The sequence below is a fragment of the Ascaphus truei genome, chromosome 1 (genome assembly GCF_040206685.1).
Source record: "Ascaphus truei isolate aAscTru1 chromosome 1, aAscTru1.hap1, whole genome shotgun sequence".
NCBI lineage: Eukaryota > Metazoa > Chordata > Amphibia > Anura > Ascaphidae > Ascaphus > Ascaphus truei.
This window is the reverse complement of record NC_134483.1, coordinates 266804293-266829723: the sequence shown is the minus strand read 5'-3', so window position 1 is coordinate 266829723 and position 25431 is coordinate 266804293. Positions and strand designations below refer to the sequence as shown.

The following is a 25431-nucleotide window of genomic DNA, read 5'->3' as shown; positions in this document are numbered from 1 at the left end:
GAGGGTTGTCATAAATGGAACTTTTTCAGGTTGGGCTAAAGTCGTGAGTGGAGTACCTCAAGGATCGGTACTGGGACCCCTGCTTTTTAACTTGTTTATTAATGACCTTGAGGTTGGGATCGAGAGCCAAGTCTCCATCTTTGCTGATGATACTAAATTGTGTAAGGTAATAGAATCAGAGCAGGATGTAATTTCTCTTCAGAAGGACTTGGAGAGACTGGAAACGTGGGCAGGTAAATGGCAAATGGGGTTTAATACAGATAAATGTAAGGTTATGCATTTGGGATGCAAGAATAAAAAGGCGACTTACAAATTAAATGGAGATATATTGGGGGAATCCTTGATGGAGAAGGATTTAGGAGTGCTTGTAGACAGCAGGCTTAGCAATAGTGCCCAATGTCATGCAGTAGCTGCAAAGGCAAACAAGATCTTATCTTGCATCAAACGGGCAATGGATGGAAGGGAAGTAAACATAATTATGCCCCTTTACAAAGCATTAGTAAGACCACACCTTGAATATGGATTACAATTTTGGGCACCAATCCTAAGAAAAGACATTATGGAACTAGAGAGAGTGCAGAGAAGAGCCACCAAATTAATAAAGGGGATGGACAGTCTAACTTATGAGGAGAGGCTAGCTAAATTAGATTTATTTACATTAGAAAAGAGGCGTCTAAGACGGGATATGATAACTATATACAAATATATTCAGGGACAATACAAGGAGCTTTCAAAAGAACTATTCATCCCACGGGCAGTACAAAGGACTCAGGGCCATCCCTTAAGGTTGGAGGAAAGGAAATTTCACCAGCAACAAAGGAAACGGTTCTTTACAGTAAGGGCAGTTAAAATGTGGAATTCATTACCCATGGAGACTGTGATGGCAGATACAACAGATTTGTTCAAAAATAGGTTGGACATCTTTTTAGATGGGAAAGGTATACAGGGATATACCAAATAAGTATACATGGGAAGGCTGTTGATCCAGGGATTAATCCGATTGCCAATTCTTGGAATCAGGAAGGAATTAATTTTTCCCCTTAATGGGGTTTTTTGTTTGCCTTCCTCTGGATCAATAAGTAAGTATAGATATAGAATAAAGTATCTGTTGTCTAAATTTAGCAAAGATTGAACTTGATGGACGTATGTCTTTTTTCAACCTCATCTACTATGTAACTATGTAACTATATATCATAGGCATTACTGAAATATGGTGGGATGAAACTCATGACTGGGCAGTTAATTTAGAGGGTTATTCCCTTTTCCAAAGGATCGAGCAAATAGAAGAGGAAGTGGAGTATGTTTAAATGTTAAACCGGATCTAAAGCCTATAATAAGGGAAGATGTTTACGAAGGGAATGATGAAAATGTAGAGACCTTGTGGATTGAAATTAGCAGTGGAGGTAAAAGTATAAAGAAAATGTTTGTAGGGATATGCTATAAACCACCAAATATCTGTGAGATTGAGGAAGCTAAAATACTTTTGCAAATGGAGAAGGCATCAAAACTGGGTCATGTTTGCATAATGGGTGATTGTAATTATCCAGACATAGACTGGGGCAATGAGATTAGCATTACAACTAAAGGAAACAGGTTTTTGGGGGTGCTTAATGACAATTATATTACCCAAATGATTGAGGAACCAACCAGGAGAGGGGCAATACTGGCTTTGGTAATATCCAACAATGTAGAAGTAATAACAAATATTCAAGTCCTGGAACATTTGGGTAACAGTGATCATAGCATGGTCTCATTTGAAATAAATGATCAAAAAAACAGATTACTTGGGTTCAACAACGACCTTAAACTTTAGAAAAGCTGATTTTAATAAACTGAGGTCTAGTCTACAAGTAATACATTGGGATGATGTTTTTGCAGGGGAAATGTAGAAGATAAATGCGCAGTCTTTAAAACATTGTTAGAAAAGCACACTTATCAGTGGGTAATAAGTATAAAAGAAATAAGTCAAAACCAATGTGGCTAAATAAACAGGTAGGGGAGGAAATGGACAAGAAGAGGAAGGCGTTTAGATTCTTGAAGTCAGAAGGGACGGAGGCATCGTATCAGAATTATAAGCAATGTAACAAAAATTGCAAAAGGGCAATCAAATTGGCAAAAATGAATAATGAAAAATGGATTGCAATAGAAAGTAAGATAACAAAAAAAATGAGAAAAGAAAATATAGGACCGTTTCAGTGTGAGATGGGCAGGCAGATTATTGAAGATAAGGAAAAAGCCGAGGTATTAAATAAATTCTTTGCCTCTGTGTTTACCATGGAAGAATCAATTTCAATAGTAGTGCCGCAGGATGAAGCCACAACCTCCATATTAATGAACAATTGGTTAACTGAGGAAGAAGTTCATAAGCAGCTTGAAAAAATTAAAGTAAATAGGGCAACTGGCCTCGATGGTATACATCCAAGAGTTCTCAAGGAGTTAAGCTCAGTAATAGCCAAACCATTATATTTAATATTCAAGGACTCCATTTCCACAGGCTCAGTACCACAAGATTGGCGTAAAGTAGATGTGGTGCCTATATTTAAAAAGGGAGCTAGATCACACCCGGGGAATTACAGACCTGTAAGCCTGACTTCAATAGTAGGGAAACTACTTGAAGGTTTAACACGGGATAATATTCAGGAATACCTAATGGAAAACAAAATTATTAGTAATAGTCAGCATGGATTTATGAAAGATAGATCTTGCCAAACTAACCTTATTTGTTTCTTTGAGGCGGTAAGTAGGAGTTTAGACCAGGGTAATGCAGTTGATGTGGTCTACTTAGATTTTGCAAAGGCTTTTGATACGGTTTCACACAAGAGGTTGGTGTACAAAATAAAGAAAATTGGACTCAGTAATAATATATGCACCTGGATTGAAAACTGGTTAAAGGACAAACAAGATCTTATCTTGCATCAAACGGGCAATGGATGGAAGGGAAGTAAACATAATTATGCCCCTTTACAAATCATTAGTAGGACCGCACCTTGAATATGGAGTACAATTTTGGGCACCAATCCTAAGAAAAGATGTTATGGAACTAGAGAGAGTGCAGATAAGAGCCACCAAATTAATAAAGGGGATGGACATTCTAACTTATGAGGAGAGACTAAGAGGGGATATGATAACTACAGGCACACCCCGCTTTAAGGACACTCACTTTAAGTACACTCGCGAGTAAGTACATATCGCTCAATAGGAAAACGGCAGCTCACGCATGCGCCTGTCAGCACGTCCTGAACAGCAATACTGGCTCCCTACCTCTACCGAAGCTATGTGCAAGCGGGGAGACTATAGAGTCTGTTACACATGTTTTTTTTACATCAGTTTTGCACGTATATGACGATTGCAGTACAGTACATGCATCGATAATTGGGAAAAAGGTAGTGCTTCACTTTAAGTACATTTTCGCTTTACATACATGCTCCGGTCCCATTGCGTACGTTAATGCGGGGTATGCCTGTATATACAAATATATTCAGGGACAATACAAGGAGCTTTCAAAAGAACTATTCATCCCACGGGCTGTACTAAGGACTCGGGGCCATCCCTTAAGGTTGGAGCAAAGGAAATAATAATCTGCCTACCCATCTCACACTGAAAGGGTCCTATATTTTCTTTTCTCATTTTTTTGTTATTAAGGTACTTAAAGAACTTTTTAGGGTTGACCTTACTTTCTATTGCAATCCTTTTTTCATTATCCATTTTTGCTAATTTAATTGCCCTTTTGCAATTTTTGTTACATTCCTTATAATTCTGATACGATGTCTCCGTCCCTTCTGATTTAAAGAATTTAAACGCCTTCCTCTTCTTGTCCATTTCCTCCCCTACCTGTTTATTTAGCCACATTGGTTTTGACTTATTTCTTTTATACTTATTACCCAAGGGTATACACTTATTTAAAGTCTGCCCATTTATCTTCTACATATTTCCCTGCAAAAACATAATCCCATTGTATTACTACTAGATTAGACCTCAGTGTATTAAAATCTGCCTTTCTAATGTTTAAGGTCTTTGTTGAACCCAAGAAATCAATTTTTTGATAATTATTTCAAATGAGACCATGCTATGATCACTGTTACCCAAATGTTCCAGGACTTGACTATTTGTTATTACTTCTACATTGTTTGATATGACCAAATCCAGTATTGCCCCTCTCCTGGTTGGTTCCTCAATAATTTGGGTCATATAATTGTCTTTAAGCACCTCCAAAAACCTTTTTGCTTCTGTTGTAATGCTAATCTCATTGCCCCAGTCTATGTCTGGATAATTAAAATCCCCCATTATGCAAACATGACCCAGTTTTGATGCCTTTTCCATTTGCAAAAGTATTTTAGCTTCCACAATCTCACAGATATTTGGTGGTTTATAGCATATTCCCACAAACATTTTCTTAATAATTTTACCTCCACTGCTAATTTCTATCCACAAGGTCTCTACATTTTCATCATTCCCTTCATAAACATCATCCCTTATAATAGGTTTTAGATCTGGTTTAACATATAAACATACTCCACCTCCCCTTCTATGTCTTTTTTAAACCTCATCTACTATGTAACTATGTTTATTTTCCTTCACTGCCTATCTGGTTTTGGGCACAAAAGCATTCTTGAGAGTAAACATGAAAAGAAAACCCCATTAAATGTTGCACACTGGTAAATAGTACACAATTCGTTGGTGACAGATGAAATGGGGTAAAAAGAAACATTTTATTAGATATTATACTAAAGTAAATGAATGCAAGAGATAAGAAAATACATAAAGCGAACGAAACAAAACCACACCTACATTTATAGACAGTTATTACTGATGAAGTAAAGAATTTTGTGGAAGGGTCACCCAGACAAAGCATGTCGTCACACGCAAAATGTACGTTGGTGATCAACATTACTGATATCACGACATGCCTCGACTGTAGTGGGGCTCAGTGAGAGATGGCTGCACTGAAACACAGTGTGTCCGGTTCCCGGTTCTTGCCTAGCCATACCATATGAAATTTTTTATTTATTTATTAAAATGATTTACCAGGAAGAAATACATTGATAGTTACCTCTCCTTTGCAAGTATGTCCTGGGCACAGAGTTATGATGACAAATACATGGTGACATTATTTATAAAGACATTGCATGAACAGTTTAACATATTTTATCTTTTAGGCGCATGAAACAGTTACAGGCCAGATTAAGATATGAGACCACTTTAGTTTTGAAAGAACTTCGACTGGTGGCGTCTTTGAGAGTCTCGGGTAGATTGTTGCATGTTTCAGGTGCACGTAAGCGAAGGAACGGCCGGATACTTTTTTGAAACTTGGGACCGTGAGCAATCGCTTGGAGTCAGATCTTAGGCTAAGTCCCCGCTAGCGCTGAGCGGGCGGCGCTTGCGGCGGGTACTTGCATATATAGATATATGTAAGTCCCCGCTCACGCGGCGCTCGTGCGCGGGCACACGCTGACCCGCGATCGGCGCTTAGGTAAACTAAAAACTATACTTACCCGCGCACTCAACTACCCGCAATGCCCCCTCCCCCACGCGTGCATACAAGCAGGACACCTGGCACTCATGCTTGGAGCACTCTCCAAGCATGAGCGCGCTCAGCGCCAGCGGGGACTCAGCCTTAGGTGATAAGTGCTGCATGTGGTAGGGTTGAGAAGCTTGTTCAGATAGGCGGTAAGCTTGCCCAGAAAGTATTTGAAGACAAGACAGGAAAGATGAACTTTGTGCACGGACTCAAGTGATGACCAATCTAGTTCTTTGAGCATTTCGCAGTGATGTGTGTTGTAGTTACATTGGAGGACAAAGGGGCATATTGAATTGTAGAGGGTGTCTAGTTTGATAGGGTGAGTTTGGGGTGCTGTACCATATAGTATGTCCTCATTGGCATCTGCTGTATGATGCGCTTTCTGACGAGCGGACTACGGGAGGATTTGTTCCTATAAAGTACACCTAGTTTGACATACGTTTTGGATGGCAGGGTATTAATGTGCAACCCAAATATTAAATGGGAGTCGAACCATATGATGATCATTTATTTTAGTATATCATCTAATAAACATTTATTTTTAGTCCATTTCATCTATCACCAACACATTTTGTACTATTTACCAATGTTCAACATTTTGGTGGGGTTTTCTTTTCAGGTTAATTGCAAGAAAACATATCACCTCCCTTGCCACCTACTTTTACTACTGCAGCTGAGCGAGAGTTTCTAGCGTTCCTACTCCAGGACACTAATTGTGTATTCTATCAAAAGCAGCCTTACCACTTAATGACCTGAGTGTCTTATTTGTCCCATTGAATGCAATTAATTATTTTTGTCTTTGGAATAAAGAGAAAAGCTTCATGAAGCCAACAATGAACTACAGAAAAAACGTGCGATTATTGAAGATTTGGAGCCACGTTACAACAATAGCTGTAAGTAATTTTTTTTTTAACTTGTCATTTTTATTGGTTTTCAAGTAACAGTACAGATACATCCAACAATCAATGTTGTTTCATTTTGAGTCTTAACATCTTACATGTATCATAACCATATATATGTTATAATAAAAATAACCAAAAAGGTTCGGTGAGGGTAGGGAAAGAGAGGAGGGGTGGGAGAAGAAAGGCCACGGGTCCACTCGAATTACCTGTTCTTGCTTTTTTTTTTTGCTCTGCCATCTGGATATGAGTCGGCCAAATTTGTCCCTTTAACTAGTCTAATTATCACGGCCCACTGGAAGCCTGAAATACTACAACATCACCAGAGAACACACTTATTACTATTATAGCAAAATTGTGGTTATCTCCACCCCTGGGATGTCTGTTTGGGCTAGCCAAGGTGTCCAGACTTTTAGAAAAATTTCGCCAGAGTCATTAATCAAACCGTCAACTTTTCCATCTCGCATACATATCAAATTCTATTCTGAATTTTGGGGATTGAAGGAATTTCGCTTTGTTGCCATAATGCTGCGATTTCGCACCTCGTGGCTGTTGTAAAGTGAGCAACTAATTTGAGTTCAACTTTTGTTAGACCATGTGACGCTCTATTCAGAAAGAAGAGCCAAGGGTCTAAAGGAATTTCGAGGCCCAATATCCTCTGTAGCCAATCTTTAATCTTACTCCATAGTGGAGTCAGACGGGGGCAGGACCACAGCATGTGCAACAGATCTGCAGATTCTCCATATTGTCTTGGGCACAATGGGGAGCTCCCTTGAACAAATTTTGATAGTTTAAGCGGGGTAAGATACCACCTCATCGGGACTTTACTTGTATTCTCCTTTAATGTTGTGCAAATCGAGCTCTTGGCGGCTGTTGTTGCTATTTTTGTCCATTTGTCCAAATCCAAGACCTCTCCCAGGTCGGCTTCCCATTTTAACATATATCCTAACTTGTAGGAAACGTTAGCACTAGAACTGACCACTTCCTTATACATTTGCGATGTAAGTCCCTGTGTCGTCGTCTCTCTACGACAGAGCTTTTCGAAAATTCATCAGTGGAGGTGTGGATTAAATTTATTATAGAACGCTCTGATCTGGAGGTATCTATATAATTCTGAGTCTGGGATATTTTTGTCTGAATTAAGCTGTTCAAATGATTTCATTTTGTTATTGCCCTCCAGATCTTTCAGTCTCAGTATATTACATTGTTTCCAAATTGAGAAATTTGCGCTATCCATACCAGGAGCAAAATCTGGATTATCCCATAGGGGTGTCATCAGGGTGTTTTTGGACGTAAGACCATATTTAAATTTAGATGCCTCCCAGATCGATAAAGAGTTGGTCATCGAGGATAGCGGCAATTCTATAGCTTTCCTTGCTATTTTTGGTCTCCATATTAAATTGCTTAACTCCAATGGGGAGCAAGCCGCACTCTCTAATGCCACCCATCGTCTCCAATCTGGGTTTTACTGCCATTGAGAAATTTGGTATAATTGTGCCGCTTTGTAGTATGATAACAAGCAAGGTACCGCTAAGCCTCCCTCTGTAATTTGCTTCAGAAGGGTTTGTTTTTTGATCCTCGCTTTCTTGCCTCCCCAGATAAATTTGGATATTGCAGATTGAAGATCAAGTATTTCCTTCGCTTTCAGTGGCACTGGAAGCGTTTGAAATTGATATAATATGCGCAGTAGGAGATTCATCTTTATACTGTATATTCTGCCAATCCAGGAGATGCTGAATTTTGACCATCGCCTAATGTCTTCTTTCAAGGATCTAATTAATTTGAGATAATTTGCTTTATAGATTGAGTTATAATTTTTCGTAATAAACACTACTAAATATTTGATAGCTTTTTGTTGCCACCCAAGTTTGAAGCTAAGGGAGATAAGCTTTTCCACTGATTTTGGTAGATTAATGTTTAAAGCTTCTGATTTTGATTGATAGATCTTAAATCCTGAGATTCTGTTACATTTGTGCAACAAGTTGAAGAGATTAGGGAGGGACGTGAGGGGTCTGGACAACACCATGAAGACATCATCTGCGTATAGGGCTGTTTTGTGTGTTTGAGCATTAATTTGAAGCCCTGAGATATCCAGATTATCCTGAATTTGTGCCGCTACTGGTTCCATACCAAGGGTAAAGAGGAGGGGCGAGAGGGGTCAACCCTGTCTCGTCCCGCTCTTAATCTTAAAGGGATCTGAGGGAAAGCCCTGATGTATGACTCTAGCTGTTGGACCTGAATATAGGGCTAATATGGCCGAAATTATTTTCTCCCCAAATCCATATGCTCCAAGCGTAGCTTCGAGATATGCCCAGTCGATCCTGACAAAAACTTTTTCTGCATCTAGGCTTACCACCATAGCTTGCACTTGTTTTGAATTGGCTATTTCTATCAGATCAATGATTCGCCGGGTGTTATCTGCCGCTTGTCTGTCTTTTATGAAACCGACTTGATCTGGGTGTATTAGCATGGGTAGGATCTGACTTAATCTATTGGCAATCAATTTAGAGTATATTTTGATAGCCATATTTATGAGCGAGATTGGCCTATAATTCTTACAGTCAAGCGGGTCTTTTCCTGTTTTATGAATTACTGATATCGACGCTTGGAGCATATGTTCCGAGAAGGGGGTTCCGGATAGTACTGCATTGAACATTTTAAGTAGATATGGGGAGAGCAACTTCATATATTTTTTGAAAAACAATCTGGCCCTGGGGCTTTAGATGGCTTCAAATTTTCTATCACTAGAGTGATTTCTTCCATGGTAAACTTCCCCCCCCCCCCCCAACACCTCTCCCCTCCCGTCAACCTTGTCAGTTTTGACCAAAAGCTCTTTTAGTATTAGTATTGCGTGCCACCTTTTCTCCGTTATGCACATTTGCATAATATAGTTTAAATTCCTCGACTATTAATTTGGGATTTCTTGTTATGGCACCTGCTTTCTTTCTGATAGCTTGGATATTGGAGTTTGGGTTTTATTTCTTAATTTATTTGCTAACATCGTATCTGGCTTGTTCGCCTTCTCCAAAAATGTTCTTTTTGACCAACTCAAGGAGTTATCAGCCTGGGAGGGTTAACAATAAATGCAATTCAATTCTTATATGTTTGATACTCTTAAGGGTGCTTGGATCGCCATCCTGCTTACACTACCGACACACTTTATTGAAGTGTGGTCGGTACCGCAAGCCGGGAAATCTCCCGGCTTGCTAGTGGCCGCCCCTGCGCGGTCACGCGTCATCGGGAGCGTGCGCCCCCTGCACGCGTGTCCAGGGGCTCCCCGAGGGAGCCCTGGTGTCCCGCGATCGCGGGACAGCGGCAGGGGGTTCCGGGGGACCCGGCGGACCCGGCAGCGGTAGGGAGAGCGCCCCGATCGGAGGGCGCTCTTCCGCTGCTTCGGCGCGCGCCCGTCACACTCGGGCGTGCGCCAGGCTACTGCTGCGGCACAGAACGGGCAAATGCTCGAATAAACTGTGCCGCAGCAGTATGTTTGTCCAAGAGGTCTTTTAATTTGGACTGAAGCGACCAGATTTTTTCATCCCTTTCTCTCTTTCTCCTGGCTGCTATGCCAATCAGAATTCCTCTTAGAGATGCTTTGTGAGCCTCCCACAATGATAGGTGAGAATTCACTGAAACTACATTTAATTTGAAATATTGATCTATTTCCTTGGCTATCAATTCAGCAATTTCTGGGATTTTCAGAAGGGATTTGTTCAATTTCCAATTGGCTCCTGTCCTGCAGTAATTGGGAGCACTGTAGCTCAATAGGTGCGTGACCTAACCATGAAATATCATGTATCCCTGTGTGGGAGATCTTCGGAACCAGTCTGCTTGATACAAAGAAGTAGTTGATTGTACTGTATGATGACTGGGGGTGTGAAAAAAATGTGTAATTCCTATCGACAGGGTGGTGCTCTCCAGATATCCAGTAAGTTGTTCTCTTTCATGCCTTGTCTCAATGTGGCTGCTCTGTCTTTGTAATATCTCTGCGAGGAGCCTGATCTATCTAAATTTGGATTAAGTACTGTATTAAAGTCCCCTGCTACTATTATTAGACCTCGCTGTGTCAGCATCGCCTAGACCTCCTGCTTAGCCATAGTTCTTCTTTGTCCACTGGGTGTGCTGCTGTCTTCTGTTTCCACTGGGTTCCTCTGTCTGCCTGTCTGTCTTCTTGTTGCTCCTGTCTCTGTCCTTTATAGCTTCTGCTTCCTGGTTTGTTCAATTGCCTTTGCTTCAAGTCAGTACTCCTATGCACATGCCTCTGTCTTTGATTCCTGATCTGTTCCTGTACCTGTATTTGAGTCTGTTCACAGTAAAGGCCCTTGCTAGTAATCTGGCTTGTCCCTGTTTGTTCCTTGCTCCCCGGTCTCAGTCCCTGCTCCCCGGTCTCAGTCCCTACTCCCCGTTCTCAGTCCCTGCTCCCGGACCTGTCCTGCCCCGCCTGTCCTGTTCCAGTCACCTCGTTGCCGACCTCTGCTTGTTACCTGACTTCGCTACCTGCCGCCTGCCTCGGACCCCTGCTTGTTACCTGACTTCGCTACCTGCCGCCTGCCTACCCTGCTTGTGACCCCTACTTCGCTTCCTGCTGTTCCGGCCACCGAGATCCTACCCGCCACAGGAGTCTCCCGTGACACGCTGTAAGGATCCGCGCTGTGGGTATACCCACTGCCAGCGCCTCCTTACCTCTCTTACATGCCGCCCAGGCTCCCCAGCGGCGTAGCTCGCTCCTTGCGGCTCCCTCTCCTGCTGCCCCCACACTTCCGGGTCGCGCGCGTCACCCCTACGGGCGCACGTGGACCCAGGCTGCCATTTACTGGTGCCGCACGCCTGACTCCATCCCCGATGATGCGGCGCACACTCCACGCGCTTCCCTGGCTCTTCCCCGTCATGTCCGCCCCCCAGGCCCTTCTCTCCCATGAGGCTCTTCCCCGGCCGCTCCTCCGCTCCTCCCCTTGCTGTGACAGGCCCCAGCTACCCAGACACCTTTCCCCTATCAGGTCCTTTTCCGGACCGCTCCTCCATTCCTCCCCTTGCTCCGATAGGCCCCAGCTTCCCAAACACTTCCCTCCTATCAGGTCTTTCCTCAGACCACTCCTCCGTTCTTCCCCTTCCTCTGATTGGTCCCAACCCCCTATTTAGTCTCCCCTCACCATTACCTCCTTGCTCTGCATAGCTTCTGTACCTTGGTGCTGTCTGCTGTTGCCTGGCCCCTTTTGTCTTTCAGTCCCTGTTCCTGTCCCTGGATATTACGCTGACCTCCCTGGATATTGACCTTTGGCTTTGGACTTCGTTTATGCTGCTCTCTGGTACCCTTGGACTTGGCGTTGGACTCTTTACCTTGCAGACTTCTATATCCCTTGGATACGGCTTATGGACAATCTACTTCGCTGCTCTCTCCATTCCACGACCATTGGCTTACGGACTATACCTACCACTGCTGGAGTTGGCAAGTACGGTACTCTTTCTATTGTTGTTACCCGGACCATCTACGCTACTTCCACACTCTGGCCGTGCCCCCGTTTACTGTTGGGTGTGTGGTATTATCCCTTTCTACCTCAGTCCCGGGGTCTCGTCTGGTTTGTGGGCAGGCCGAGCGTTACAGTATGCAGAGCCCAACAGACCCAGACCCCCCTGAGGTGGAAGATACCCTAACCACCATCTCCAAACACTTTACCTTTTTGGACAACCAGGTTACTGCACTTAACCAACAGGTTGCTACCCTAACCTCTCAGATTCCCCAGCTTAATGTCTCCAGCTCCGTTATCCCTCCCACTGTCTCCCGTGAAGGAACGGGCCCTTCGGAGTTACGTATCCCTTCGCACAATAAATATGCGGGGTACCCACTTCGATGCCGTGGTTTTTTAAATCAGTGCAAGATACAATTCAAACTGTCACCCTCTCGCTTTCCCATGGATCGTACCAAAGTAGCTTATGTTTTCTCCCTTCTTACTGGGGACGCCCTGGCCTGGGCTTCACCTATCTGGGAGCTGAAGCCTGAACTCACCTACAACTTCCCTAACTTTAAAAGAGAATTCCGTTTAGTCTTTGACACCCCGGGACGTAGTGATATGGCTGCTTCCTCCTTGTTCACATTACGCAGGGTCGGAGATCAGTGGCACGTTACTCTCTGGAGTTCCGGACTATCACGGCTGAGACTGATTGGAATGATGGGGTTCTCTCTGCGGTGTTCTGGCAGGGACTTTCGGAATCCTTAAAGGACGAGCTGACGGCTCATGAAAGGCCATCCTCACTGGAGGCCCTAATCGCTTTGTGCATCAGAGTGGATCAAAGACTTCTGGAGAGGCGGGCTGAACGTCAATGTCTTCGTCCTTCTGTTTCTTTATCTTCTAATTCCAGGTCTTCTGTTCCTGTTCTACCAGCATTGGAAGCTCCGGAACCCATGCAACTGGGCAGTCATCTACTTCCTTCCATGGAGAGAGTACATCGGAGAAACGAAGGCCTGTGCTTCTGTTGTGGATCTCCTGGGCAAATCCTGCTGCGTTGTCCCTTGAGGCCGGGAAACGCCAGCGCCCAGTGAGGTACGAGGGAATCTCTCTGGGTACCATCTCTTCTTTTCCCTCTTCCGCACAGGTCCTTCCCTAATGCCTCCTACTGTCTGTTCTTCTCAAGTATGCCAGCACCCAAACTCCCGTTCTAGCCTTCCTCGACTCTGGTTCCGGAGGGAATTTCATTAACTAGTCTTTTGCTGTCCAGCACAATATTCCACTCCGGAAGAAGGCCTTTTCAGTCGGATTGGAGGCTATCGATGGACGACCCCTGCAGCCAGCCTTTATTTCTTTGGAGACACTTCCTATTGAGCTTTCTATGAAGGATGGACATTTAGAGCTCATTTCTTTTGATGTCATCCATTCCCCTTCGGTTCAAATCATCCTGAGTTTACCATAGTTGCAACTACACAATCCCATCATTGATTGGACTGCCGAGTTTCCCGTACAATAGAGATCCTCCCAGGTGGAATCCTCTTCTCCGCCCGCTGCGGTACTGGCTGTGTTGGAGACCCGTTCCCCGCTGGGCGCCACCTTACCAGATGTTTATTCAGACTTCCTGGATGTCTTCAGTAAGGCCAAATCCGAAGAGCTTCCCCCTCATCGCTCTTTCGACTGCCCAATTGACTTAATTCCGGGTGCCCCTTTTCCTAAAGCCAGGTCATATCCATTGTCCCTGCCTGAGACAGAGGCCATGTCCGAGTATATCACAGAAAACCTTCAAAAAGGCTTCATCCGGAAGTCCACCTCTCCCGCCGGAGCAGGATTCTTCTTTGTAAAAAATAAAGATGGGACGCTTCACCCGTGCATCGATTTCCGTGGTCTAAATAAGATTACCATCAAGAATCGCTACCCTTTGCTTCTTATCCCGGAGCTCTTCGATAGGCTACAAGGAGCGACGATTTTCTCCAAACTTGATCTACGGGGGGCGTATAACCTGATTTGCATCCACAGTGGAGACGAGTGGAAGACCGCGTTTAACACGCGCAGCGGTCACTATGAGTACCTGGTGATGCCATTTGGGTTGTGCAATGCCCCTGCAGTCTTCCAAGACTTTATGAACAAGGTTTTTCGTGATCTCTTGAATTCTTTTGTAATTATCTACTTGGATGATATCCTTATCTTTTCCAAAACCTTCGAGGAACACATTCTCCATACCAAGATGGTGCTCTCTCGTTTACGGGCCAACAAGCTCTACGCCAAGATGGAGAAGTGTGTCTTCCATCAATCCTCGACTACCTTCTTGGGATATGTCGTCGCGGATCAAGGGTTCTCCATGGATCCAGAGAAACTCAATTCTGTACTCGAATGGCCACAACCTAACTCTTTAAAGGCGATCCAGCATTTCCTCGGCTTCGCAAATTATTATTGGGTTTTCTACCTTGGTGGCACCTATTACGGCCCTTACCAAGAAAGGGGCCGATCCTTCCTCTTGGCCATTGGAGGCCAGCCGGGCCTTTGATTCTCTTAAAAAGGCCTTTGTCTCGGCCCCCATTCTGCGACATCCCGTTCCCACCCTCCCCTTTACTTTGGAAGTTGACGCCTCCGACGTGGGAGCCGGTGCGGTTCTCTCTCAAAGAAACACCCCCGAAAATAAACTACACCCCTGTGGGTTTTTTTCTAAAAAAATTTATTCAGCAGAAAGAAATTACGACGTGGGAACAGGGAGTTGTTGGCCATCAAAATGGCATTACAAGCGTCGAGACATCTTCTGGAAGGAACCAAGGAGCCCATTCTGATCCTGACAGACCACAAAAATCTTTCTTACATTGAAGGTGCTCATCGTCTTGGGCCTCGAAGGGCGTTGTTCTTCTCAAGGTTCAACTTTACCATCTCATATATTCCTGGGACAAAGAATATCAAAGCAGATGCGTTGTCCTGTCAGTTTATCACTGAGGAGAAGTCACAGGAGGTTCCGGAAAGTATTCTGTCCCCCCAATTGTTTATCTCTGCCTCCTCTTTTGACATACTGGATAAGATTTTGGAGTCTCAAACACAGGTCTCCGAAGGGCTAGAAGTACCTGATGTCACCATTACGCAGCTCCACGTTTTCATCCCAAAATTCTTGAATGGGGTCATTCCTCCAGATCTGCTGGACATCCCGGGTTTAAGAGGACTAAGGATCTCATTCGGCGAACTTTCTGGTGGCCCAATATGATAAAGGACATTAGAGCTTTCACCTCCTCTTGCCCAGTCTGCGCACAAAACAAATCTGTCCGTCAAAAGCCTTCTGGTCTTCTACAACCTCTCCCGGTCCCGGACCGTCCTTGGAGTCACATTGCCATGGACTTCATCGTGGATCTTCCCCCGTCTAATGGTATGACTACTATTCTTGTAATTGTGGACAGATTCTCCAAGCAAGCTCATTTTGTTCCCCTCAAGGGTCTACCCAATTCCAGTACTTTGGCGGATATCTTTGTAAAGGAGATTTTCCGTATTCATGGCGTCCCGTGGTCCATTGTCTCGGATCAGGGAACTCAATTTGTTTCTAAATTCTGGCGTGCATTTTCCCGGAGGTCTGTTTTCCTCAGGCTACCACCCCCAAACGAATGGGCAAACTTAACGCATGAACCAGTCCCTTGAACAGTATTTGCGTTGTTTTTCTTCTGATTCTAAAGGATAATTGGGCTGAGTTGCTCCCTTGGGCAGAATTTGCGATTAACTCTCTAAAAAACGAGTCCACTCAAGAATCACCGTTTTTTGTAAACTACGGATTTCATCCTACCCGTCTTCCCATGCATTCTCCTAGGTCCGGAGTTCCTGCAGCTGATGTTAGGGTATCCACCCTAGAGGGGTCTTGGAGGAGGATTCAAACAGTTTTACAAGAATCTGTGCTAAGACAAAAGAGACAAGCAGATAGGCTTCGTCGGGAGGCCCATAAGTTCATGCCTGGAGATAAGGTCTGGCTTTCTTCTAAAAATATCAAACTGAAGGCCCCAACCCCTAAACTGTCTCCCAGGTTCCTGGGGCCTTTCTCTATTCTGAGACAAATTAATCATGTGGCCTATCAGCTTTGCCTGCCGCCCTCTATGAAGATTTCTCCCATGTTCCATGTCTCACTGTTGAAACCCTTTATCCAAGGCAAACGATTCGCTCATCCTTCGCTTCGGCCTCCCCCCCCCATTGTACCAGGACAACAGGAGTTCGAGATCCAGTCCATCATTGACTCTCGCATCTCCAGGGGCAAACTCCAATTTCTGGTTCACTGGAAGGGATACGGACCTCAGGACCGTTCTTGGGTCTCGCATACGGATCTTCACGCTCCATCTCTGCCTAAACGATTCCACCAAAAATTTCCCCTCAAACCTTGGATGGTTCGTCCGGAGTCCGACCCTCGAGGGGGGGGGTACTGTAAGGATCCGCGCTGCGGGTATACCCGCTGCCAGCGCCTCCTTACCTCTCTTACGTGCCGCCCAGGCTCCCCGGCGGCGTACCTCGCTCCTTGCGGCTCCCTCTCCTGCTGCCCCCACACTTCCGGGGGGCGCGCGTCACCCCTACGGGCGCGCGTGGACCCAGGCTGCCATTTACTGGTGCCGCACGCCTGACTCCATCCCCGATGATGCGGCGCACACTCCACGCGCTTCCCTGGCTCTTCCCCGTCATGTCCGCCCCCCAGGCCCTTCTCTCCCATGAGGCTCTTCCCCGGGCCGCTCCTCCGCTCCTCCCCTTGCTGTGACAGGCCCCAGCTACCCAGACACCTTTCCCCTATCAGGTCCTTTTCCGGACCGCTCCTCCATTCCTCCCCTTGCTCCGATAGGCCCCAGCTTCCCAAACACTTCCCTCCTATCAGGTCTTTCCTCAGACCACTCCTCCGTTCTTCCCCTTCCTCTGATTGGTCCCAACCCCCTATTTAGTCTCCCCTCACCATTACCTCCTTGCTCTGCATAGCTTCTGTACCTTGGTGCTGTCTGCTGTTGCCTGGCCCCTTTTGTCTTTCAGTCCCTGTTCCTGTCCCTGGATATTACGCTGACCTCCCTGGATATTGACCTTTGGCTTTGGACTTCGTTTATGCTGCTCTCTGGTACCCTTGGACTTGGCGTTGGACTCTTTACCTTGCAGACTTCTATATCCCTTGGATACGGCTTATGGACAATCTACTTCGCTGCTCTCTCCATTCCACGACCATTGGCTTACGGACTATACCTACCACTGCTGGAGTTGGCAAGTACGGTACTCTTTCTATTGTTGTTACCCGGACCATCTACGCTACTTCCACACTCTGGCCGTGCCCCCGTTTACTGTTGGGTGTGTGGTATTATCCCTTTCTACCTCAGTCCCGGGGTCTCGTCTGGTTTGTGGGCAGGCCGAGCGTTACAGTATGCAGAGCCCAACAGACCCAGACCCCCCTGAGGTGGAAGATACCCTAACCACCATCTCCAAACACTTTACCTTTTTGGACAACCAGGTTACTGCACTTAACCAACAGGTTGCTACCCTAACCTCTCAGATTCCCCAGCTTAATGTCTCCAGCTCCGTTATCCCTCCCACTGTCTCCCGTGAAGGAACGGGCCCTTCGGAGTTACGTATCCCTTCGCACAATAAATATGCGGGGTACCCACTTCGATGCCGTGGTTTTTTAAATCAGTGCAAGATACAATTCAAACTGTCACCCTCTCGCTTTCCCATGGATCGTACCAAAGTAGCTTATGTTTTCTCCCTTCTTACTGGGGACGCCCTGGCCTGGGCTTCACCTATCTGGGAGCTGAAGCCTGAACTCACCTACAACTTCCCTAACTTTAAAAGAGAATTCCGTTTAGTCTTTGACACCCCGGGACGTAGTGATATGGCTGCTTCCTCCTTGTTCACATTACGCAGGGTCGGAGATCAGTGGCACGTTACTCTCTGGAGTTCCGGACTATCACGGCTGAGACTGATTGGAATGATGGGGTTCTCTCTGCGGTGTTCTGGCAGGGACTTTCGGAATCCTTAAAGGACGAGCTGACGGCTCATGAAAGGCCATCCTCACTGGAGGCCCTAATCGCTTTGTGCATCAGAGTGGATCAAAGACTTCTGGAGAGGCGGGCTGAACGTCAATGTCTTCGTCCTTCTGTTTCTTTATCTTCTAATTCCAGGTCTTCTGTTCCTGTTCTACCAGCATTGGAAGCTCCGGAACCCATGCAACTGGGCAGTCATCTACTTCCTTCCATGGAGAGAGTACATCGGAGAAACGAAGGCCTGTGCTTCTGTTGTGGATCTCCTGGGCAAATCCTGCTGCGTTGTCCCTTGAGGCCGGGAAACGCCAGCGCCCAGTGAGGTACGAGGGAATCTCTCTGGGTACCATCTCTTCTTTTCCCTCTTCCGCACAGGTCCTTCCCTAATGCCTCCTACTGTCTGTTCTTCTCAAGTATGCCAGCACCCAAACTCCCGTTCTAGCCTTCCTCGACTCTGGTTCCGGAGGGAATTTCATTAACTAGTCTTTTGCTGTCCAGCACAATATTCCACTCCGGAAGAAGGCCTTTTCAGTCGGATTGGAGGCTATCGATGGACGACCCCTGCAGCCAGCCTTTATTTCTTTGGAGACACTTCCTATTGAGCTTTCTATGAAGGATGGACATTTAGAGCTCATTTCTTTTGATGTCATCCATTCCCCTTCGGTTCAAATCATCCTGAGTTTACCATAGTTGCAACTACACAATCCCATCATTGATTGGACTGCCGAGTTTCCCGTACAATAGAGATCCTCCCAGGTGGAATCCTCTTCTCCGCCCGCTGCGGTACTGGCTGTGTTGGAGACCCGTTCCCCGCTGGGCGCCACCTTACCAGATGTTTATTCAGACTTCCTGGATGTCTTCAGTAAGGCCAAATCCGAAGAGCTTCCCCCTCATCGCTCTTTCGACTGCCCAATTGACTTAATTCCGGGTGCCCCTTTTCCTAAAGCCAGGTCATATCCATTGTCCCTGCCTGAGACAGAGGCCATGTCCGAGTATATCACAGAAAACCTTCAAAAAGGCTTCATCCGGAAGTCCACCTCTCCCGCCGGAGCAGGATTCTTCTTTGTAAAAAATAAAGATGGGACGCTTCACCCGTGCATCGATTTCCGTGGTCTAAATAAGATTACCATCAAGAATCGCTACCCTTTGCTTCTTATCCCGGAGCTCTTCGATAGGCTACAAGGAGCGACGATTTTCTCCAAACTTGATCTACGGGGGGCGTATAACCTGATTTGCATCCACAGTGGAGACGAGTGGAAGACCGCGTTTAACACGCGCAGCGGTCACTATGAGTACCTGGTGATGCCATTTGGGTTGTGCAATGCCCCTGCAGTCTTCCAAGACTTTATGAACAAGGTTTTTCGTGATCTCTTGAATTCTTTTGTAATTATCTACTTGGATGATATCCTTATCTTTTCCAAAACCTTCGAGGAACACATTCTCCATACCAAGATGGTGCTCTCTCGTTTACGGGCCAACAAGCTCTACGCCAAGATGGAGAAGTGTGTCTTCCATTAATCCTCAACTACCTTCTTGGGATATGTCGTCGCGGATCAAGGGTTCTCCATGGATCCAGAGAAACTCAATTCTGTACTCGAATGGCCACAACCTAACTCTTTAAAGGCGATCCAGCATTTCCTCGGCTTCGCAAATTATTATTGGGTTTTCTACCTTGGTGGCACCTATTACGGCCCTTACCAAGAAAGGGGCCGATCCTTCCTCTTGGCCATTGGAGGCCAGCCGGGCCTTTGATTCTCTTAAAAAGGCCTTTGTCTCGGCCCCCATTCTGCGACATCCCGTTCCCACCCTCCCCTTTACTTTGGAAGTTGACGCCTCCGACGTGGGAGCCGGTGCGGTTCTCTCTCAAAGAAACACCCCCGAAAATAAACTACACCCCTGTGGGTTTTTTTCTAAAAAAAATTATTCAGCAGAAAGAAATTACGACGTGGGAACAGGGAGTTGTTGGCCATCAAAATGGCATTACAAGCGTCGAGACATCTTCTGGAAGGAACCAAGGAGCCCATTCTGATCCTGACAGACCACAAAAATCTTTCTTACATTGAAGGTGCTCATCGTCTTGGGCCTCGAAGGGCGTTGTTCTTCTCAAGGTTCAACTTTACCATCTCATATATTCCTGGGACAAAGAATATCAAAGCAGATGCGTTGTCCTGTCAGTTTATCACTGAGGAGAAGTCACAGGAGGTTCCGGAAAGTATTCTGTCCCCCCAATTGTTTATCTCTGCCTCCTCTTTTGACATACTGGATAAGATTTTGGAGTCTCAAACACAGGTCTCCGAAGGGCTAGAAGTACCTGATGTCACCATTACGCAGCTCCACGTTTTCATCCCAAAATTCTTGAATGGGGTCATTCCTCCAGATCTGCTGGACATCCCGGGTTTAAGAGGACTAAGGATCTCATTCGGCGAACTTTCTGGTGGCCCAATATGATAAAGGACATTAGAGCTTTCACCTCCTCTTGCCCAGTCTGCGCACAAAACAAATCTGTCCGTCAAAAGCCTTCTGGTCTTCTACAACCTCTCCCGGTCCCGGACCGTCCTTGGAGTCACATTGCCATGGACTTCATCGTGGATCTTCCCCCGTCTAATGGTATGACTACTATTCTTGTAATTGTGGACAGATTCTCCAAGCAAGCTCATTTTGTTCCCCTCAAGGGTCTACCCAATTCCAGTACTTTGGCGGATATCTTTGTAAAGGAGATTTTCCGTATTCATGGCGTCCCGTGGTCCATTGTCTCGGATCAGGGAACTCAATTTGTTTCTAAATTCTGGCGTGCATTTTCCCGGAGGTCTGTTTTCCTCAGGCTACCACCCCCAAACGAATGGGCAAACTTAACGCATGAACCAGTCCCTTGAACAGTATTTGCGTTGTTTTTCTTCTGATTCTAAAGGATAATTGGGCTGAGTTGCTCCCTTGGGCAGAATTTGCGATTAACTCTCTAAAAAACGAGTCCACTCAAGAATCACCGTTTTTTGTAAACTACGGATTTCATCCTACCCGTCTTCCCATGCATTCTCCTAGGTCCGGAGTTCCTGCAGCTGATGTTAGGGTATCCACCCTAGAGGGGTCTTGGAGGAGGATTCAAACAGTTTTACAAGAATCTGTGCTAAGACAAAAGAGACAAGCAGATAGGCTTCGTCGGGAGGCCCATAAGTTCATGCCTGGAGATAAGGTCTGGCTTTCTTCTAAAAATATCAAACTGAAGGCCCCAACCCCTAAACTGTCTCCCAGGTTCCTGGGGCCTTTCTCTATTCTGAGACAAATTAATCCTGTGGCCTATCAGCTTTGCCTGCCGCCCTCTATGAAGATTTCTCCCATGTTCCATGTCTCACTGTTGAAACCCTTTATCCAAGGCAAACGATTCGCTCATCCTTCGCTTCGGCCTCCTCCCCCCATTGTACCAGGACAACAGGAGTTCGAGATCCAGTCCATCATTGACTCTCGCATCTCCAGGGGCAAACTCCAATTTCTGGTTCACTGGAAGGGATACGGACCTCAGGACCGTTCTTGGGTCTCGCATACGGATCTTCACGCTCCATCTCTGCCTAAACGATTCCACCAAAAATTTCCCCTCAAACCTTGGATGGTTCGTCCGGAGTCCGACCCTCGAGGGGGGGGGGTACTGTAAGGATCCGCGCTGCGGGTATACCCGCTGCCAGCGCCTCCTTACCTCTCTTACGTGCCGCCCAGGCTCCCCGGCGGCGTACCTCGCTCCTTGCGGCTCCCTCTCCTGCTGCCCCCACACTTCCGGGGGGCGCGCGTCACCCCTACGGGCGCGCGTGGACCCAGGCTGCCATTTACTGGTGCAGCACGCCTGACTCCGCCCCCAATGACACGGCGCACACTCCACGTGCTTCCCTGGCTCTTCCCCATCAGGTCCGCCCCCCAGGCCCTTCTCTCCCATCAGGCTCTTCCCTGGGCCACTCCTCCGCTCCTCCCCTTGCTGTGACAGGCCCCAGCTACCCAGACACCTTTCCCCTATCAGGTCTTTCCCCGGGCCGCTCCTCCATTCCTCCCCTTGCTCCGATGGGCCCCAGCTTCCCAAACACTTCCTTCCTATCAGGTCTTTCCTCAGACCACTCCTCCGTTCCTCCCCTTCCTCTGATAGGTCCCAACCCCCTATTTAGTCTCCCCTTACCATTACCTCCTTGCTCTGCATAGCTCCTGTACCTTGGTGCTGTCTGCTGTTGCCTGGCCCCTTTTGTCTTTCAGTCCCTGTTCCTGTCCCTGGATATTCTGCTGACCTCCCGGGATATTGACCTTTGGCTTTGGACTTCGTTTATGCTGCTCTCTGGTACCCTTGGACTTGGTGTTGGACTCTTTACCTTGCAGACTTCTATATCCCTTGGACACGGCTTACGGACAATCTACTTCTCTGCTCTCTCCACTCCACGACCCAGGCTTACGGACACTCAACTATGCTGCTCTCTAAATTCTACGACCATTGGCTTACGGACTATACCTCCCACCGCTGGAGTTGGCAAGTACGGTACTCTTTCTATTGTTGTTACCCGGACCATCTACGCTACTTCCACACTCCGGCCATGCCCCCATTTTCTGTTAGGTGTGTGGTATTATCCCTTTCCACGTCAGTATCGGGGTCTCGTCTGGCTTGTGGGCAGGCCGAGCGTTACACTCGCGCTACCTTAATCAATTTATTGAAGACCAACTTGATAAAGGAGGGGTCATAATCACACAGAGCATAGATGGAAGCCAGTGTAAGAATTTAACCTTTTATCTAGCCTGTCAATATCATTTATCTACCTTCCTTGTCTCCAGCAACTGACTCTACTTTAAACGGGCATCTATTGTAAAAAAGGATTGCCACCCCCTTCTTTTTCTTGGAAGAGGATGCTAGGTAAAATTGCCTAAAGTTTTTATCTAGATATTTTGGCGTACAGGTAGCGCTAAAGTGAGTTTCTTGTATTAAGATAATATCAGCCTGTCTCATGTTGTAATTAGCAAATGCTATGCGTCTTTTTCCAAGGCTATTCAACCCCTTGACATTGTGGGATATTAATACTAAGTCAATTTTTGGCTATCCCTGAAATCAGAAATATCCATTGTGGAGATATTAGGATGTAAGGTGTTATACTTTACCTGGCCACCTTCTCTCCGGGTAACAGAGCCTTCTTCTTTGCGACATTTGGAGCCGAGCGGACCACATGACCAATTAAGGAGAAGGGAAGGAAAAAACAGATAGGAAAGGGGTCATTTAGGAGATCCCGTCATAGTCCACGACCAGACCGGATCTTTCGCCTCTGGGAAATGCCTTGGCGGCAGTGCACCAACCACGGGTGCCCCACTAACCGAACGTGTTTGTTCCCCAATTTCCCAGAGGACTTTGCCGAATGCCCTGGTGGTACCCAGGTCAGACGTCCAGGGGTAAGAGACCTCCCTCAAGCGCAGCTTATATGATTAAACTACCAGATATTAACCACATCACAATCATCCCAACCGTCACAGGCATGCGTGACCTGAACAGGTGTAACCAGCTATCCCTGTATATAACAGGGAGGTAACACTCCCTGTTATAGATGACTGTTCATGAGCGATTGAATACAGATAACTGTTATTAACTGTACATGACTATATACAACTAATTACATTGAACTCGAACTAAAATAACTTGAAATAAATGTAAAACGAGCTAGCGACGACGTGTAGCATTGTGTAACGTTTTCCTCTATTTGGACCCAAGCCCCTTAAACCTCTGAATCCGGTAATTGGAATGCCTTAGCTTAGACTAATCTTATTCAATATAGCCCCGTCTTGAGCTCCCTCTTTCCCTTGTCACTTCTTTGTCCCACTCTCTTAGTACTTAATGTCTCCGGGTGACTCTATATATCTCCCTACCCCTCTCTTGGCCTCATGTCACCCATCTCTGGATCTCACACCCCCCAAGGCTGCGAGCTCAGATTGTGCTATGGACCCCGTTGTGGACTAGTGGGCTGGCGACCTATGCTTGTCTCTATGTCCCTTGCTCAGCCATGCCACTAGAGTAATGTATCCCTCACAGAAATCTTGTACTAGAACTCTATGGGGAGGAAAAGCCCTCTGTTTAAATCCCAGGGCCTCCTTTTTTTAAATGTATTCTTTAGATCGCTTGTGTGTAACTAGGTGCATGTTTACCCAACTACTACTGAGAGGAATGTGATCCTGGATCATCTAATATTGGACACCACATTCCTACTGTTGCCACAGGCAGGAGCTGCAATCCACCACCTTAGGGTGAGTATATTTGGTGGCATCCCAACTCATCAAAACCTCCCTGCCTTAACGATCAGAAGCTATGATGTACGTGGGGAGACTTGCAGTCCTGCATAAGGCAGTTGAGTATTTGTGTAGTGTCCTAATCCTACTGTGGAGGCAACAGCCCCAGGACTCACGGGTTGCCCTGCAGTCTGCGCCCTTGACACCACGGGGCTATGCTTATTTCTCCCCCAGTTTCCTCCCTTCTTTCCTTTATTTGATCCCCTAGAGGGGGGTGAGCGCTGGGGGGGTCCCATAAGGCTCCGTTTCGCACTCCTGGTCCAGGTGCTATCTCTGGGTTTCTTCTGTGACAATCTATCCTTCAGTGATTAGCAATTCCAAGATGGCCGCCAGCTCCGTGTACAACTTTGAACCTAAGAACTTTATTACCACCGCTCTCCAGACAGACGGACACTCCAATGGCAGTGCCCTTTAAGATTTAATTGATCCTTAATTGGAATCAATTAAGGGACTTATCCTGCGGTTTTCGCGCCTTTGCCTTCATTTTGCTCCACGCAGGCTCTGGAGCAGACGTCTCAGCAGCCTCCGAGGTTGGGGAATCACCCTGAAGGCCCAATTTCATCAAACATGCTTCTTTCTCCTCTGGACCTCTGTGTGACAGCAGCTCCATTCTTCAACACCATCAAACCGAAGGGAAAGACCCAACGGTACCGGATCTCATGCTCCCTCAACAGCTTTGTCACAGGTAGGAGATTGCGCCTTTTTAGATAGCATGGTTGGAGAGAGGTCCTGGAAGATTAGGAGTTTGATCCCCTCAAACTCGACAGCGTTGGAGGCTCTAGAGACCTGGTACACTGCTTCTTTTATTTTAAAATAATGAAGCCTGATTATGATATATTGTGGGGGTCTCCCCTTTGCGGCCTGGACCTGAGCGCCCTATGTCACCTACCCATGTGCAGGTCGGCTTCAGGTCAGCCATCTTGAGATAAAGTCCTCCGGTCTGTTACCTCTTCAGGGACCCCACTCACTCTGATATTATTTCGCCCGTCCCTGTTTACGGCGTCCTCTTGTTTCATGGAAATTTAATTTATTTGTGCCTGTAGCTGCGTCGTGTTCTTCTCATTTTTGCGTAGAGCTTTCACCGTGGATTCAAGTCTCTTCTCCAACTCGTCAGTCCTGACTCCTATGCTATTTATATCGCGCCTCAGATCAGATAATTCTTTATGAAGACACTCTTTAATATCATTGCAGAATTCTCTGAGGTCTTTCCTAATGACCGTCTCACCGTCTCTGGCATCCATCTGGGACTCTGCCATCTCCTCCTCCGAGTCAGACCCCGCTTGCGGGCC

At 46.3% G+C, this 25431-nt stretch overlaps 1 protein-coding gene across 3 annotated transcripts in view; it reads left to right on the top strand.

The window, feature by feature from the left end:
* The window catches only part of HOOK3 (hook microtubule tethering protein 3), a 727656-nt gene that overhangs the window by 606529 nt on the left and 95696 nt on the right, over positions 1 to 25431 (top strand). For 2 of the 3 annotated variants that reach the window (XM_075603879.1, XM_075603871.1), the window contains one exon: positions 6329 to 6411. The exons of the other annotated variant lie outside the window; for it this stretch is intronic. In XM_075603879.1, the coding sequence (XP_075459994.1) occupies positions 6329 to 6411 (83 nt within the window). The remainder of the gene's footprint in view (positions 1 to 6328; positions 6412 to 25431) is intronic. 3 annotated transcript variants of the gene reach the window in all.